The 18,809-nt window shown below is 44.2% G+C and overlaps 1 protein-coding gene across 2 annotated transcripts in view; it reads right to left on the bottom strand.

The window, feature by feature from the left end:
* Window positions 1–18,809, bottom strand: part of ADCY2 (adenylate cyclase 2) — a 393,618-nt gene that overhangs the window by 129,935 nt on the left and 244,874 nt on the right. For both annotated transcript variants that reach the window (XM_019541362.1, XM_019541372.1), the window contains exons 5-6: window positions 2,556–2,704; window positions 523–634 (exon numbers count right to left, since the gene is read on the bottom strand). In XM_019541362.1, the coding sequence (XP_019396907.1) occupies window positions 523–634; window positions 2,556–2,704 (261 nt within the window). The remainder of the gene's footprint in view (window positions 1–522; window positions 635–2,555; window positions 2,705–18,809) is intronic.

Here is an 18,809-nt window from a genome sequence, read left to right as displayed (position 1 = left end):
CCCGTGTGACTGATGAAAGACTGACGCAAAGTACCTATTTAATAGGTTGGCTTTTTCCTGGGCGTCAGTTGTCAGTTGCCCCATCTGGTTTAGCAGGGGTCCAACATTGCCCTTGCTTTTCCTCCGGCTCCCCATATATCTGAAAAAAGACTTTTTGTTGTCCTTGATGCCTGAAGCTAGTTGGAGTTCAGTTGCAGCCTTGGCTTTCCTGGTTTGCTCCCAGGAGGGCGAACACTTTGGGTGGTTCGCCCCGGTGGCGGGGCCGGGTGCCACCAACTCAAAACTTCTAGGAAACGTCCGCGGAGATTTTGTATTAACTTGTTTCATTGAAGAGTAATCCTTTCCCACTGAACTTTCACTTCCCTTAGGCTAACAGCAGGCACTTACCATAGAATACTTGATGCACAGTAAGTACCCACATCTTGTTAACTCACAGCACTTTCTTAGTTTGCCCATAGTCTTGCAAAATAATAGTTGTTAACAGTGGTAGCAGAGATGAGATAAGCTCCGGCAGACACTTACCTTTGCTATTTGGTCAAACTTTCCGAAGAGTTCATTAAGCATGTGTACCAGTTCCCCAGGTGAGCAGTCACTGGCCAGGCGAGTGAACCCCACAATATCAGCATACAAAATACTAAAGTAGAAAAAAGAATAAACAACTTGAATACCAGTTTCCCTAGTTTTAGCGCACAGAAAAATTTACCAAGCATAGTTGCTCAACCAGGCCTATATTGATGAACTAGTGTGTCCAATCACACACAGAACCACAGACTAAATGGATCACTTATTTGAGTCATAGAGGAATCCCTGTGTTTATTATAATATATTCAGGAAAATATGGACATTTTCCTGTCCAAAATCAGGAACATGATTTCACTGTATGTATTTTCTGTTAGAAATTATATGATATCTTCTGTGATTGTGCACAGTCTGCATATTTCTTATGAATGGCTTACAGCAATTAATGTTTTGAGTACTTGTAACTCACTGTTAAATTCATGTTTATTTGTGAGGACACATAGGGCATTTTTACACCTGCTCTGGGAGGCATAGGGATGGGGGGAGGAATTTAATTATCAAGCCATGCCAATTAAAAGCTCTGGAGTGTCAGGTGTAACAGCATCCCCTGTGCTGCAAAATGGTGTTGGGGTGATTTGAACTAAAGCTCATTGAACGAGCTTTAGTTAAAAGTGCCCACCACCATTTTTCTGCACAGGGACACTGATATATGTGATTCCACAGTCTGTTGGAGGACATTTATTTTCGTGCTATGGCAGACCTAATTAATGAAGCCTGTTTGGATGTGCTGGATTTCCAGCGCATTGGAGCCAGCTCCCTACGCATGTATAGAAGCCCACTAGTCATAGCATATGTTTTTGTTCCCCAAGTGGAAGAGACTGAATAAGAATCAGTTTCAGGGACAAGCACTTATGTTTATAAGTAGAACATTTGCATTCTGAAAATGTTCTTACAACAGACATTTAACATCTGTTACTGTCTCTTCAACAGTACTTGTTCACTGGAACACGCACAGAAAACAAACAGAAAGGTGCAAACTGAAGCAAGCTCACTTAAAAATTGGAATGAATTTACTTTAATTTTTCCCCAGTACTTGCTCAGCTCTTTGTACTATTGTTGTCTGTCTCCAGACATGACAACCATATAAGAGCATCAATTTTATTTGAAAAGTTTTTTTTTCTCCTAAATACAGTGTTTGATAAACCTTTAGGTTTTCCAGACAAATGTATTATCCACGAATATATTATCACGTATGCTATGAAAAGCCATAAATTCAGCTCTTAGTGATATAACTGAACAATCAGAGTTACTTCAGTAACACCCATGAAATTACTAAAGATAAAAACCAGTGTAAATGGAAGCAGAATTTGGCAGTTTTGCTTGCAAACATGAGTATCCACGAAGAAAGCCTATTCTGCCATATATCAAAAGGTTGCTTTTATAAAGTTCTCTGCTGTTGCTGTAAAAAAAGATAGAGGTCCCTGTCTGTAATGAGCAATCTGTTGTCAGAGCTTGACCAAATGGATGTACAGCAAAAGCTCCATTATCCAGCACCCATGGGAAATGCGGGGTGCTGGATAACCAAATGTGCCAGTTATTTGAGAGTGCCTTTGCCTGGTCGGGCAAAGATACCTCTCCCACCACATCCAGCGCATCCAGATCTCAGATTAACCATGCCACCCCTTCCACCCCTCCCCTGGTGTCAGTGTGCTGGGAGAAAGGGGAGGGGGGGCTCTGTGCAGGCTGCTTTACCCTACGCAGGCTGCTTTCCCTCAGGCTGTGGGATTCAACAAAACCAGAAGTCTCATTTCTGGTTTCCCTTTTGCCGCATTGACCAGTGTCAACCGGCATGTCGGTCAATAGAGCCATGCCAGTTAATGAAGTGCCGGTTAAAGTGGCTTTTACTGTATTTGGGTATAGCAATTAAAAATCCTAATAAAATAGCCTTTTTTCCCCTATATTTCTCATTTATTTAAAAAACAAACTAACAACCTTTTGCTAACTTTGTTGACAAATGAGAGAGTAAAGTGCAGTACCTCACATTGGTGTGCCTCTTGACATACAAATTATGAAAGTTGTTTGTATTTTCCAGCTGCCCTGCTTTGGGACCTTGCAACCTCTGAATAATCTCTGCTTTCATTTCCATAGCAATGTGAGCAGGCAGTAAAGAAAGTAGAAGACGTTCCTGAAAATATAAAAAATGTCCAGAATTGCTGTATGCAGAATTAGAATAATATGGAAAACAAAACTATGTTAAATATTCACTATTGTGAATACACCTTGCATAGCTATGTTAAATTTGTATAGATTAATTGTCAAAGATGGGCTCCAGATGTTCTTAGTCACTTGAAATAACTAAAGGAGAAACAGACATATTTCCAAACACCAAAGTTAGGTAAGGTTTGGAGTAGGGGAAGAAAGTAAAAGAAACAGAAATAGAAATAGTAAATAAAATTAACCATATGTGAAAAAAGTATTACAGTTCCACAGGGGTTTTGTTTTGTTTGGTTTGTTGTTTTTTTTTAAAACTATTACTGTGGTTTATGGGATATGCAGCTTAAAAAAAACAGTTCAGCAAATAGGACTTTAGTGAAATGCAATGCAAGTAAAACATTAGAACACACTTAATTTGCAATTATTCATGAATGATTCAAATGTCAGGTTATGGGTGAAGAAATAATTAATATGTGTAATTAGAAAGATAAACTCAAAATACATTATAGGTGACACTTGTATAACAATTCCCATTATAAAAAAACTGTTTTTAGTTGCTTGCAACTTTGCAGAATTTTAAGCATTTGGGTTGAATTTTCCCCAGTTTAAATTCTGCGGTTATAAGATTAATGTAATCCTCCCTCTGAAAGCTCTTGGAGTCTCCATCCAAATGCAATCCAAATTTGGCAAGAAGGTAGCCTGCATGTTAAGGATGGACTTTTACTCTACTGGTGAACATCTGCCCCAAACTGGTCTATTCATGAGCCTTTGAAAAACTGCAATTCTTTTATGTTCATTAAAGAGCTGCTAGAGCTTTGCAGCAAAAATTCTCTTAAGATTGAATCTGCCCGAGGAACCTCCAGCTGAGGGTTGAGCAATATTGTCCATGCAACTGCAGCTCTGAACTCCTACAGTCCATGCCAGGTCCAGATCTTGGTCCAGGTCCAGTTTGGGGCATCGGAATGGTATCCGCTTGGGCTCTCAATACTCCTACTACTTATACCAAACAAAAAATGGACATGAACTGAATAGGGGAGAGAAATAGTAGAAATTGAGTGGGATGGGCAGGGGGAACACCAGGACTAGACAGACAAGGAGCTTGGGACTGGAGGACAAGGGAGGGAAACAGATGGGGGGGAAAGGGGGAACCAACAGATGGCATGAGAGTGACTTCAGGTGATGAGCTAGGGGGACAGAACTTGCAAATGGTTGATCCGGGCACTTGGGACTTGGATACAATAGTGTAAAAGCAGGTGGTGGAAACAGAAACAGGTGGTGGAAACAGACAGACCTGAGCCTCTCAAGAACTTCTGAAACACTTTGCTTAAATTATGATTTCTTCCTTAAAACAACATAGCTTACTGTAATCATCTTTGTGCCACAAAAATATAATGACTTACAAAAGAAGGCATGCTTTGATGCAATACTTTCACATCATTTGCATTCCTACTTAGGGGATGTCTTCACTACGATATGCGGAGTCATATACAAATACCTGAGCTAGCTCTGAGCAAGCTGGCTGACATGCAGCCAGCAATACAGCCATATTAGTATAGCACTAGGTTAATATAGCCTTCCCAGCATGGTATATTAGCCCACGTGGAATGCTAATATAGTGCTCCTGCTTCTGGTATCTGAGCTAGCTCAGGAATTTATATATGGCACTGCACAATATAAGCCAGACATGCTCTCAGACTTTGGGCAACTATGCATACAGGTGCTTGTGATTCCAGCTATGTATCAGGCTGAGCCTACATTTACTGCAGGTGATAAACCTCCCACTGATTTCAGCGGGTATAGGCAGATTCAGGTTCTGTAGTCATTTCCACCAAAAGTATTGCTTTTAAATTGGATCAGACTAGGAGAGAAGGGGGGCAGAGAATTTGCAGTATCTAAAGGTTACAGAGAAACAGTGGCCTCCTGTCCTAGCTTCCTGGTTGACACAAGGTAACAAGTAGGTAGTCTAAAACTTGCAGAGTGAATAAGTGAAAAAAAAAATCACACATCAAGTGAATACAGTTGTATTTTTTCTGCCTGAACAATTGCTTGATTTTTAATGCACATCCCTAAAAGATCAGCATATGTGCCATTTGAATACTGTAATATTGGACCATTTCCTTCAGGTTTATATTTTATTCCCCGCCTTAAGATATTTTGAAGGAAACCATGATAATCAACAGATATTTATTATGTAATATGAGCTTACTCTTACAGTCTTCAGTATGCTGTAACTTAAGCAGGGGCGAATCCAGAAGGAGTGCGGTGTCAACCCCCTTTCTGATGACATGGCAGGAACAGCAGCTGGGGACTAGCTAGTCAACCTAACCTGTTAAAAACTTTGTTCATTTTTTCTCATTTTAACGTCTTGCTTCAATTTAACCTATGAGTTCTTACTATGCCTTTCTTTGCTAGATGAGAGCCATCTATAAGTTCTGTCCGTGAATGTACTTGTTCACTAATGAAATCTCTTGTTCCTCATTTTTCTCCTTAAGTCTCTTACTGTGCGGCATTTCTTTCAGTTTCTAATATTTTTGCACCTAGTCTCTGCAGTTACTCCTGTTTTTCAGTATTCTTTTAAAAATGTGAACCCCAGAACTGGACAGTGTATTCCAATGTCAATGACAACCAGTAGGTCTGTGCAAATCGGCAGTGATCTGATCTGGTTTTGGATCTGGCTGCTTCGCATGGCCATGATCCCATCCGGAGCTTCAGACCGGGTTTCTGCTTCAATCTGGAATGAAGCAGCGGAGCTACCTTGGAGATGCAGCCATAGAGTATAATGGGGAATCAGTGAAATATCTATAACTTTGTTGCTCTTTGTCTGATTTGGATGACACTTGAAGGGGTGGTAGCCTCTGCTAATAGCATGAAGTTTGCCAAGTATCAAGAAGATCGATATAGGGGTTTGGGGGGAACTGTACCCCAAATTATTGAAAACCAAACTCATGTCATGGCTATGTGTTACAACACAGGGGGGTCAAAACTGCAGGGCTGGTAGCTCTCACTGAGGCCACGAAGCCTGCCAAGTTTCAAGGAGATAAGTGCAGGGGTTTGGGGGAAACTGCCCCTCAAGCTGCTGACAAGCAAAACTCGTGCCATGGGTGACACAGTGTGTGTTAAGGCGCAGTGGGGTGACAGCTGCAGGAATGGTAGCCCCTGCTATGGCCATGACACCTGACAACTGTCAAGAAGATCAGTGCAGGGGGGTCCTGGGGCCCTGCACTTCTAGCTGCTGACAGACAAAACTTGTGACTTGGCTGCTTGCGGGATTGACTGTGTCTGTCTTGGGGCAGTTGATTGTCTGTCTTGATTCTTTCCTCTGCTCTCACTGGTTTTGTAGGTGCTAATTGATGCTCGTTAAGTCATTATGTAGTAGCTAGGTCCTGTGTATTGACCTGGTCCCTGAGTGAATCATGATTGATTGATTGTTAACTGGTAACACAGCAGCTTAGCAGCCAGGCCTGCAGCAGTGTCTCCCCTCCCTGCCCCAAGCCACAGACAGTCAGTCCCACAAGTACCCATGGCACAAGTTTTGCTTGTCCGCAGCCTGAAGGGCAGTTCCCCCCACAAGCCCCTCCACTTATCTTCTTGAAACTTGGCAGGCTTTGTGGCCTCAGTAAGAGCTACCACCCCTGCAGTTTTCACCCTGCTATGTTGTAATGCCTAGATGTGACATGAGTTTTGCTTTCAATAATTTAGGGTACAGTTCCCCCCAAACCCCTGCACCAATCTTCTTGAAACTTGACAGGCTCATAATTTCCGCAGGGTCTACCACCCCTGAAAACTTCATCCAAACTGGACCAAAAAACCCAGATAGATATTTATTGTTTCCCCATTATATCCTATAGCTGGATCTCCAAGGCAGCTCCAAAGCTCTTCGGAAGCTCTGAACCACTTCGGGAAGCTGAATGAGGCCGGTGCTTCAACCTGGATGTGCTGCTTCGGACCCCAAAGCATCTGAAGCTTCTCCAGATCCGAAGCTTTGTCCGAGTCAACCAGTACTGTACAAAGCGGGAATGAATTTGAGGTTTGGGGGTAGAGAACTGACGGATAGCAGGATTTATATTGTGCGGAGGAGAGGGGATAAATGATTATATATAGAGAGATGATATACTCTACTAGTAGAGTATCCCCTCTTCCTCGTGGGAGGAGGAGGGGATAAATTATTATATACAGAGATGAAGAACACACACTGACTGAGGCACTGGAGAACTGTCAGGGCCACAGGAGCAGGAAAAGGAACACAAAACTTTGTGGACATTGATTTGTTTGGGTTATGTTAGCACTGTTGATGGGAAAATTTTATCTGTTGTGTATTTGTTTTTGAATGTTGGATCTGTTATTTTACAAGAAGTTGGATTCATTAGTACATAAAAGTTTTAAAAAATCACCTTGTTTCCCCCAACTCGCCACTCTTCTTTATATATAGCCTAGGAGTACATTGTTTATATCATCACAATGACATCTCTATGCAGTTGGTTTTGTGCTATAACACCTAAACTCCTTTCAGAATTATGTATCTACCACATGGGGGATAAACCTGGAGTCATGGCCTCCATACCTTGCTCCAAGAATGAAGACCTGTATTAAAATGTTTTTAAAAAGTAATAATAATAATAACAGCATGCTACCTTATCAGGCAGCTAAGATCATTATTTACCACTCTGCTAATTCTTTATCATCTGCAATCTGTCAGCCAAGCTTATAGATTCCTTCCAGTTCATTAAAAAAAAAAAATACATTCAAAATATATCATCAGAACTAGAAGTGATCTTTTCAGAATTCCACTAGAAACATTCCCACTTTAATAATCATCATCATGAAACAGTGAATCAAGTACTGTACAAAAATATTTTATTCACAAAGTTACCTCTATCAACAAAACCTATCTTGTGTAGGAAAAAAAATGAATGGAAGTTTGACAAACCCCTTGCCTCATAAAACCATGCTGAATTACTTGAATCATACTTCCAGCCTTTAATTCTTTGCTTACTGAATCCTATATAAAGCTTTTCCATTATTTACAAGATACTGAGGCCAGGCTAATTAGCTTATAGTTATCAAAGCTCAGGTGCTGTTACCAGCTACGTTGAAGATATTTTAATCTGTGGAATGTTATTCATCATAAAATTAAACAGTTTCAGAGCACTCACAGGATAAGGCTTAATGCTCTCTCAGACCAGCTGTGACTTGTCACTATAGAGCCTGGCGAGCAAAGGCATGGATTGGAACCAGAACTCTATTCCTTTTCTAGGGTAGGAGGGGAAAAGTTTTGAAAACCTGTTTGAAGTCAACAGATGGGGAAGGGCAAGTAAAGAGAAAGGAGTGAAAACAAGAATATTGGGGGATGGGGAGGATATTAAAGGATCAAAATCTTTCACATTTCACTAAACTGGGATTGGGTAGGGAGAGATGAGTTAGTACTCACACCAGAGCAGAGCTGAGACCCAGCAGGCAGGTTGCATGCATATTACACCAAGCCACAACTGAGACCAAGCAAGCTCACTGCATGATTAGGTAAGGGAGGTGTTGACAGAGCCATTTCAAATGAACAGCAATTCAGTTCAAATGAATGCCATGCAGGTGGGGAAGCTAAGTCATGCTGTAGAGGCCAGCAGTGGTGGGGAAAGGTGTGATGGGTGAGGAAGGAGATGGTTGCCCAACACTGGAAGCCAACTGCCTGTGCTCATTAGCAATTACAGAGGATTCTGCTCTATAGAATCACTAGTTAAGAGAATCAGGTGCTTATTTGAACCCATATGGGAAAACCAAAACCACTGGTATATTATTACATGTAAAAATCGCTCATATTAGATTCACAATTTTCGGTTTTTGGAATCATTTTACCAGAGCAGCCTGGGGATTTTGCAACTTTGTGAGGAGTCCCCTGCAGGCTGGCCATTGTAGCCTGCAGAGGCTGAGAGGGGGCAGGAGGAGGGTGGTCAGGCAAGGGACACCACGTGCATGAGCTGTATACGCACATGCCCCAGGCAGCCTGGAGAGCAGCTCCTGCAGGTACATGTGGGGGTGGGGGAGGGCAGGGGAAGAAATTGAGCCCCCTGTAGGCAGGAAGGGAGTTGGGGAGGACTGGGGCCCCAGCAGAGAGTGGGACGGGGCCACGGGTGGCTTGTCTGTGGAGGGGCTAGGATCCCTGGTGACACGTGGTAGCTTTAAGGTGTGCAACCTTGTGCTGCTGCCCTCACTGCCCATGCCCACCTCCACCCCGCGCACAGATCTGTGGGGGCATGGGTTCCTTGCTGCCTGTCCGGGAGTGCGTGCCATGCTGGGGAGCTGGCCTCACCTCCCACACCTGAACCTGCAGCAGGCAGCAGCAGGTGGGGAGCAATGAAAATGGATAGAGGGCTGGGGCACATGACTTACAAGGAGGTGCTGAGGGAACTGTGCTTATTTAGTTTGCAGAAGATAAGAGGGGGGATTTAATAGCAGCCTTCAACTACCTGAAGGCTGGATTCAGAAAGGATGGAGTTGGACTGTTCTCAGGGGTAGCAGATGACAGAACAAGGAACAATAGCCTCACATCGCAGCAAAGGGAAGTTTAGGTTCCTAGGAGTAGTAAAACACTGGAACAGGTTACCCAGAGAGGTTTTGGACTCTCCATCCTTGGAGGTTTTTAAGACCTGGCTATAGAAAACCTTGGCTGGGAGGATCTAGTTGAGGATGGTCCTGCTTTGAGCAGGGGGTTGGACTAAATAACCTCCTGAGGTCCCTCCCAACCCTAATTTTCTTTGATGCTATGATTAGAAGGCAAGAGAAACACTCAGCCAACTCATTTACAGCATTTGAGCGTTTGTTTTACCAGGACCTACAGATTTAGTTGTATATTTTTCTTTTGTACCTATTGTTTAATATATTCTTTAGTTATCAAGAGGCTTGTTGGGGGTGGAGTGGGATGCAGGAGGGTGGGGAGGAAATCACATGAGGACACATGAATGTTGCCTGCCTCCCAAGGCTGGGGTGGCACAGCGACTGCCCGCAGGCAGCAGTGTCAGCGGCAGGGGCATGGTGGCAGAGAGTAGGGAGCTTTCATAGGCAGCTCCAAGGATGGAGATTCCCAGTGTTAGCAGCAAGGGGGGGCAGTGGCGAACGCCAACAGGCAATTGGCAACCATTTGTAGATGCCGCCGGCCGGCGGTGTTGGTGGTAAGAGGAAGGCGGTGAGCAGCGACCACCTGCAACCAATCTCGGGGTGCACATGCATCCCCTACACATTGCTAATGTGAGGATGGTCATCCAAGTATATAATTCTATTCATTTGCAAATATGGAGGAGATATTAACTGAATTTATCTGTCTTTTTTGCATCGTTATTACCAATTTTACTGTCTCTATTTGGTAATGGCCTCTTTGTTAAATTTTTTTCCCCACATTTATTTAAAATAAATCAGATCTCTCTTATTTTTCTTAAAGCCACCAGGCAAGATTTTTTTTTTCTGTTGTCTTAAAAATATGCCCTTACCAATTTTTAGCCATGAATGAGAACACTTATCACTTGATTCTTTTAGTTTGGACTTAGTAGCACTTAAAGGCTGGCCAGTTGCACAAATGTAAAGTGAAGCACAAACCTTTTTTCCATGGAGATACTGTAAATGCCTGCAGATATTGCTATTATGGCAAAACTCTGCATTGTGAGCTGCCCCCAACAAAATGCTACACTCCTGTTCTATTTGATGGAAAGGCCGCTAGGTTTAAAAGGAAATATTGGACTAAGTACAGCCAAATAAAGCAGTATTTAGAAATAAAAGGATCAGTCTTCAAAGATATAGACCATTATGTGTGCCTTATTTGTCTATAAAATTGTTGACTTACATGCTTACAAAAACAGGTATCTGGGCAGCTAATATATAGTTACTTGGTCACTTGTGTCTACAAACACTACCAAAGTTGCTTAAAAGCATTGTTTTTGGTGCAGTAGTTTCAGTGCACATGTTCAACATTTCTTTTTCAGTGCACTGCCCCTTCCTTAAGTACTGTAACAAGAGACAATCCTTTAATGGATGTGAGTCTCATTTGATTTTTATGCACAGATTGTGTGTGAGAGGTGGCCTGGGTTGAACTTTGCAAGTAAGGTCTACTATGGCTTAATTGTACATGCATATTTGGGTCTGACTTCAGAAGTAAGGGACAGATCCTATTTATATTTCACAGGACTAAATGGCAGCCTGTTGCAACTTTTGTCAGAGGTGAGGAGGGTCCTTCTACCTTTTAGCTTAGTAACCACAGATTAAGCATTTAACCAGGGAGCAGGAGACATCAGTTTCAAGCTTTCAGCAGGGGAGATCTGAAGCTACAACTCCTACCTCTTAGTAAATTGCTCTAATCAGGAGGTCAGGAACTTTCCCATCCTCCTTTTGAATGGGAGATGTAGTAGAACAACTTCATCAATTAAGCAGCAGCAGGAAAGTTTCGGTGTTATGGTGAAAAGGGGCCCACATTCCAGGGCCCACTCCTTTGCTGCCTTTTAAACTTCCATCCCATTTGACTGAGACAAATCATTTGGCAGCTTCTCTTCATCTTGCCCCTATACATCTACTTTATGGCTTCCCAGTGGTCCAGCTTCAAGAGGAAGACTGCAGGGAGCTCTTAGTAGTGCTTGCCCTGTGGCCTGTTATTAGAGCACTTTGCTGGGAAGTGGGAAATACAGATCTAAGCCTCTCTGGGTAAGGGAGGGCCTAAACATGGGTCTCCCAATCCTTGGCCCAGTGCCCTAATCACTAATAGTGGGCAGTCATGGTTTTTGCCTGACTAAAATTTTGAGTCTTCTCCAGCCTTCACCTGGGCAATTCCATTTCCCTTGGGCTGCTGCCAGCCTGTAGCCCTACTGAGCTTGTCTAGTAGGCTAGCATTGTCAATAATGAACAGCAAACTGTCTGTAAGTGCCCAAAGTGGAAGTTTTGCAATTACTTAAGTACATGAAAGGTAAATAGAATCCGGCCTAAATCTCCAAACAGAAAAACACTATATTACAATAACAATATGTTGCCAGAAAGCTGCTAATATACACAATTCATATATACCCATACATAATAATAACAGCAATCATTACTTAGGATCTTCTTCAGCATATTCTTTTATTTCTGTCTTTTTTTTCCTTTTTAGCCACTTATATATCACATAAGATGGAGTACAACACTGTTAAATATGCATAAGAAATTTGTACCAAATTAGCTGCCTGATGAGATTAATGCTGTCATTAGTACATCAGTCTTTTACTGATGCCAAATTATCATAAAGCTGGCAATTAACGCTGGATACCATATGCATACACAATGCAGTTTTTATCCACTCTGAATTCAGACCACCACATTTTATCAGGAAATGTCATGCCAAACACACAATCTGAGAGAAAACCACGAGGCAAAGAAGCTATTCACAAAACTGACAGAAGGTTATTTTCATTGCTTAGCACAAGTATAATATTCTCTTTTATGGTAAAGGGAAAAAAAAGAACAAAAAATGTAAGAAAACCATTTAATGGATAGTTAGCCCATGATTCACTTTTACCTACTGCATGCTCAGTAAGGTTTTGTGCCAGTGTCCATTCAAGCCAACTCCTGTTGTTTTGAGTGGTGGTGGATATGGCCCTTGATGTAATGTAGGAAATACATTCTGTAGTTTGTTTCTGTTCTATTTGGTCACTGCCTTTGTTACATTTTGCTCTTATTAGCTGTGATGTATTTGGATTGATACTATTGCACCTAGCAGACCCAAACATAGACCAGAACCCTATTTTGCAAGGTGCTTGGCAAACACAGAACCAGAAGACAGGTCCTGCTCTGAAGAAGATACAGTTTGCATGTTCCAATGCTAACAATTTTGTTGGATACATCTGGAAGCTGATTTATATTCTTTGGATGTCCAGATGCTATATAGATGAGCACTGTGTGAATGATAAAAGGAACAAAAATGTATGCAAAACACAGTCTATTTCTAAAATTACTTTTCACTAATATAGACACACTTCAAGGAAAGAGGACTCCTGGGAAGAGATGGCATTCACTTCATGTGGAGAGGCAAGTCCCTGTTCTTGGCCAGGATGGCTGATCTTCTAGATACGGCTTTAAACTAAGATTGCTGTGTGGGAAACACTGACTGGAGCTTGCCCAGAGACAAGAAAGCTTTGTAGATAGGGACACGAAGAGAGCCACTTCTGTCTCCTTCAGCATAACAGAAAGCTGAGGGTCTCAACTGGAGGACGCAGGTGCCTGTAAACTAATGCCAGGAGCATGAGGAACAAGCAGGAGGGGCTAGCCTTCCTACTTTCCAGTGGGCACTATGACCTAGTAGGGATTACAGAGACATGGAGGGACTTCTCACATGATTGGAGCACAGCCATAGGGTCCAGGTAGGGAAGAAACATGAATGTGTAGATCTTTAGCTACAATGAAGCAATACACTTCCTTGGAAGCTGACATTGGCTCCAAAGAAAAATGGCTTGAAGCCCTCTGGGTCCAGCTGCAGAGAAGGGGAAGAGGGGAGGAAAGCCGGTGGCGAGAGACCTAACTGTAGGTGTATACTACAGACTACCAAACAAGAGGGAGAAACTCAATCTAGAGTTCGCTTGAGAACTGAGAGAGGCTGTGCATGCATGGTATATAGTCATCATGGGCGACTTCAATTATCCAGACATCTCCTGGGGGGAACACTTGGCCAAGTCAGATAGGTCGCATTCTGTCCTGACCTGCATTAAAGAGCTCTTCCTGATTCAGAAGGTGGATGGGCCAACCAAAGGTAATGCTCTCTTAGACTTGGTCCTGGCCAAAGGAGACAACCTGGTGACCGACTTAAATATAGAGGGTCACCTGGGTGACAGCAAACATAAAACCATCACATTCACTGTCCATTGCAAGGCAGACAATTCAGATAGCAGGACTGAAGTTTTGGACTTCAAAAATGTAAATTTCAACAAGCTTAGGTCACTAGTAGAGGTAGTGTTACAGGACCAAGGACCAAAGGTGAAAGGAGTGCATGAAGAGTGGTTGTTCCTTAAGGACACAATCCTTGAAGCACAAAGGAAGACCATTCCCATGTGGAGGAATGGCACCAGAAGAGCTGGGAAGCCCTCTTGGCTAAACAGGGAAATCAAAGTCCTCCTAAGAAAGAAGAAAGCAGTGTACAAACAATGGAAGCTTGGGACAGGCCTCAAGGACAACAATGGTCTGCACTTGTAGGGAACAAATCAGAAAGGCTAAGATGGTGACTGAACTTAAATTAGCAATGGGAATCAAGGACAACAAGAAGTCCTTCTTTAGGTAAGTAGGGAACAAGAGGAAAACAAATGGGAGTGTGGGGACACTGCTCAGCAAAGGACAGCTGGTTACCAGCACACAGGAGAAAAATGACCTCCTGAATGACTACTTTGCCTCGGTATTTTACTGGGTCAAGAGGAAAATCATGCCATATAGGGTACAAAATGAACAGGACAGCAATGACTGCCTTCCTACTATTGTCGTAGAACTAATGTGTGATCAATCAAAGAAATTAAACATATATAAGTCAGCAGGACCGGATGAACTCACTCTGAGAATGCTGAGGGATCTAGCCGAAGTTATTGTAGAGCCCCTGGTGAAACTCTTCCAAAACTTGTGGTGCTCTGGAGAGGTCCCTGAGGACTGGAAGAGGGCCAGTGTTGTGCCCATCTTCAAGAAGAAGAGGGAGGATCCGGGTGACTACAGGCCAATTAGCCTAACTTGTATCCCAGTGAAAATCCTGGAAAAATTCATTAAGGAGTCTATATGTGATAGGCTTGCAGAAGGTAGGATTCTGAATGACAGCCAGAATGGCTTCAACACGGGCAGGTGTTGTCTCACCAAACTCATCTCCTTTTACAATCAGGTAACTCACCTCCTGGATAAGAGAGAAAATGTTGACATTGTATACCTTGACTTCTAAAAAGCCTTTGATCTGCTTTCCCATGATGTTCTTGAGACAAAATTGGAGGATTGTGTGCTTAACTGCAAGACAGTTAGGTAGTTACGAAGCTGGCTGTGAGGTAGGACCCAGAGAGTCCTAATGAATGGATCTGTGTTGTCTTGGCGAGAAGTAGACGGTGGTGTCCCACAGGGGTCAGTGCTTGGTCCAGTACTTTTCAACATCTTTATCAATGATTTAGATGTGGGGGGCGAGGAGCTCACCAGCCAAGTTCACAGATGACACCAAGTTATGGGGAAGCGTGGTCATGCTTGAAGATAGGTTACAGATACAGCCAGATCTAGGCAGGCTAGCAAGCTGGGTGGGTCAGAACCAAATGAAGTTCAACACTGAGAAATGTAAAGTGCTCCACCTGGGGACAAACAACCCCCTATACACCTATAGGCTTAGTGGTGCCAAACTGACCAGCACCATGAATGAAAGGAACCTGGGGGTAATAATAAACCACAGTATGAACATGAGCTGGCAGTATGATGTTGTAGCCAGCAGGCCTAACAATACTCTGGCATACACTGATCGATGCATCTCCAGCAAAGCCAAGGAAGAGATTCTTCTGCTTTACTCAGCACTGGCATGACCACAGGTGGAGTACTGCATTCAGTTCTGAGCACCACACTTTAACAAGGACATGGTAAAGTTTGAGAGAGCCCAGAGAAGGGCCACCCATATGACCAGAGACTTGCACAGCAAGCCATACGAGGAAAGGCTGAGGGATCTGGGACTCTTCAGCCTGAAAAACAGAAGACTGAGAGGGAACTTGATAGCAGCTTACTGTTACATCAGGGGAATACATGAAGGGCTCAGTACACAACTGTTCACCAGGGCAACCTTGGGAAAAAAGTAATGGCCATAAACTCCTGGAAGAATGTCTCAGGCTCAACATTATGAAAAACTCCTTCACAGTTAGAGTGTGCAGACTGTGGAATAAGCTCCCTCCAGAGGTGATGCAATCATCTGCTCTGGAAAGAAGAGACTGGACGGTCACCTTGCTGGGGCCACCTGACCCCAGTAGTCTCTCCTGCCTGGTGCAGGGGGCTGGGTCCGATCATCTTCTGAGGTCCCTTCCAATCTTGCAATCTATGAATACCATGACAATGCCAGACATGTACTGTGTTCTACGGCTGCCCTAACTCCTTGGTAATCAGTACTTCCAGGATAGCAGCAATAGCTTTTTGCTCATCTGCTTGTTTCCAAGATCAATTTGAACAACATTAGTTTAAATCAGAAAAAAATTAATAGATTAAATATACTAAAATTGTCTTTATCTAGGCACTTGTGTCCAGCTGATAAAAAAAGTCCCAAGGAACAGAAAAGACACTGCTGTTCTTGCCCTTTGGGCGGGGAGCTGGACTCGATCTTCCGAGGTCCCTTCCAGCCCTAATGTCTATGAAATCTATGAAACAAGACTGTACTGTTGCCAGTGAAGTAGAATAAAGTTCATGATGCTGTTGTGGATGCCCAGACAATGTAATGGATTCCCCAGAAGAGCACTTGTTGGGGACCCCCAGCCTTATATAATCTCTTGGAATACTCCTTGATGCCCAAGTGTAGCTTTGAGATTAAGTAAGCCCCTGGCTCCTTGGACTCAAAGACTTTTTGGGTCCTGACTCATCTGGTTATCCATAGCTCCCTCAAAAAGCCACCTTCTGGCTGAGATCATGGAGAGAGCCTATAGCTGGTCAAGAGAATGGTGTGTACATAGAGTCACATACCATGAAGCAGGCCACACTTCTTGAACAAAATCAGCATTTATTAGTCAACTGCAATACAGCTGGAAGAGTCCTTGGGCCAGCTGCTTACCAAAGTTTATACTATACAGCTCTTACTTAGTCAGTCTATAAGTGTAGGACTGGGTTGTGGGCAAGCTGGCATAGTGGTGAGGCCACCAGAGGCAAGGGCAGAGACCAAAACACAGACCAAATCAAGGTTCAGGAATCAGATACCAGGTTACCATATCCAAGCAGAAATGCAGGGGCAGGGTTCAGGTCACAAGCCAAGTCAACATTCAACGGGTCAGAAATCAAATTACCAAATCCAAGGGAGAATCCAAAAAGCCAGAGTCTAGGAACAAAGTAATCAGGGTCAGGAAACCAGCAAATGCAGGATAAGAGGGCACTCCAAAAGCCACTTTAATTAAAATGCTGCTGCATCTCCTGTATCAGTGCCCCCCATGCTTGAAAATAATGCCAAGGGAGCTTGAACTAAAGCTTGTTCAATGAGCTTTTGTTCAAGTGCCCCCACCACCATTTTTAAGTACAGGGATGTTGATACATGAGACACAGGAGGCTGCTGGAGTTCAGCAATTACCATGGTCCAGCAGGCTCAATTAATCAAGTCTGCTCTGACAATTGGAATTCTAGCATGTCAAAGCAGCCTCAGCACTAGTGTATAGGTGCCCAGAAAGGCGTACCAAAAAGACATTCAAAAGGAAGTGCTGGCTGGTCTACAGCCTGTTGCCACAGAAGGGATTATAAGCCAATCAAGGGACCTTAACAGTGGCCAGCTGGAATCATTAGCTGGGGTGGGGCTGCCAGTAAGAACCCCAGGTGGATGCAGCAACTAGGTAATTAGCCAAGACTGGGCTGCCTATTAGGGCCCCTGACAATAAAGTGCAAATGTACCCTGCCTTTCACCATTCCTCCTTCCCAAATCCCTTGATCACAGCTCTGATTCAAAACACCACTAACACTTGTTTTCCCCAGCATACAAATTGGTCAGGGAAATGGAGGCAATATTCTACCACAGGTGCAGGCAATTATTTCAGGAGGCGGTCCACTTACTGAGTTTTGGTGAGTCATTGAGGGCCACATGGGTAGCCCTGCCCCTTGACAGGTGCCCTCCTGGTCGCCATCTTGGGACTGGAAGTCCTGCCTCCTAACTCCTGACCTTTGCCATGAGAATTCCCTCCCCTTGTCCCCCAGAATTACTCCTTTTAGCAAGGGGTTGTGCCAACTTTGTACCAGAAAAATACCAAATTATATTCTAAAAATCAAAAATGTACTCCAACATTCATTAATTTCATTTCAAAAAATATTTTTGTCCCAATTTACATGCGTTTGTGTAGTGTACATAGAAGTGATAATACAATAGCTTAAAATGAAGCCTTATTCTTGTATTTTGTTGGGGGGATGTGGGTAGGAGGGCAGTTTAGGTTTGTGGGTATGTGGGGTGTTGGGAGTGTGTGTGGGGGATTTGTGGAGGGGTGGATAGGTGTGGGGGATGCGGGTGGGTGGGGCTCTGTGGGTATGGGTTTTGTGGGGAGCTCTAAGTGTGTGGGGGAGGGTGGTTGGAGAGGGTTGTGGTTTGCATGGAGGGGGAGGCTTTGCTCACAGCCTGCCCCCCTTCCCCCTGTGGTAGGCAGAGCCCCCACCAGTGCTCCTGCCAACCCATTCTCTGCATTTCTGCCACTTCTGGCCCCAGGACACTGGCACAGGCCCTGTGTTCCCAGTCACTGCCACTTGCCCCCGATCTCCCACTGCTACCCTTCTTCTGCCACTCCCTTTCCCCGCCCCAAGATGCTCCAGCACCACATCCCAGGTGATCCTGTGGTCTCAGCACTTAAGCTGGGAACCACATCATGCCAGAACACAGTGGGCAGGCAGGAAGGGGGAAGAGCAGATATATGGCTGCAGTAGGCGGGGGGGAAGGGGTAGTGAGATTCATGCGGAGTGTAGCAACAACTGGGCAGGAGCACCAGGCCCATGCTGGTACACTGGGGCCAGCACCAGTAGGGGCCAGAGCAGGGCAGCAGGAGCTTGGGGCACGGGCTGGCAGGGGCTCTATGGAGCTGGGCTGTGCTGGTTAAGCAGGGAGAGGAGGGAGCCAGCCTAGCTCCACAGAGTTTCTGCCAGCCCAGCCCCATGCACCTGCTGCCCTGTTCTGGGCCCTGCCAGCACTGACCCCGATACACAAGCACAGGCCCTCTGCTCCCACCTGGCTGTTACTGCAGTCCACGTGCCTGCTTACTGCCCCTTCTCCCACACCTGCTGCAGCCATTTCCCTGCTCCCCTCGCCTCCCCAACAGCCAGCACCACATGGTTCCCAGCTGCAGCACCAGAACCACAGCAGCTGACCTGGCCAGCCCTGAGGACTGTGGCAATTGCCTATGTTCTTCCCCTGCCTCCCTCCC

The sequence above is a fragment of the Crocodylus porosus genome, unplaced genomic scaffold (assembly GCF_001723895.1).
Source record: "Crocodylus porosus isolate Cpor-Errol unplaced genomic scaffold, CroPor_comp1, whole genome shotgun sequence".
Lineage (NCBI taxonomy): Eukaryota > Metazoa > Chordata > Crocodylia > Crocodylidae > Crocodylus > Crocodylus porosus.
This window is presented reverse-complemented; position numbering and strand designations above follow the sequence as displayed.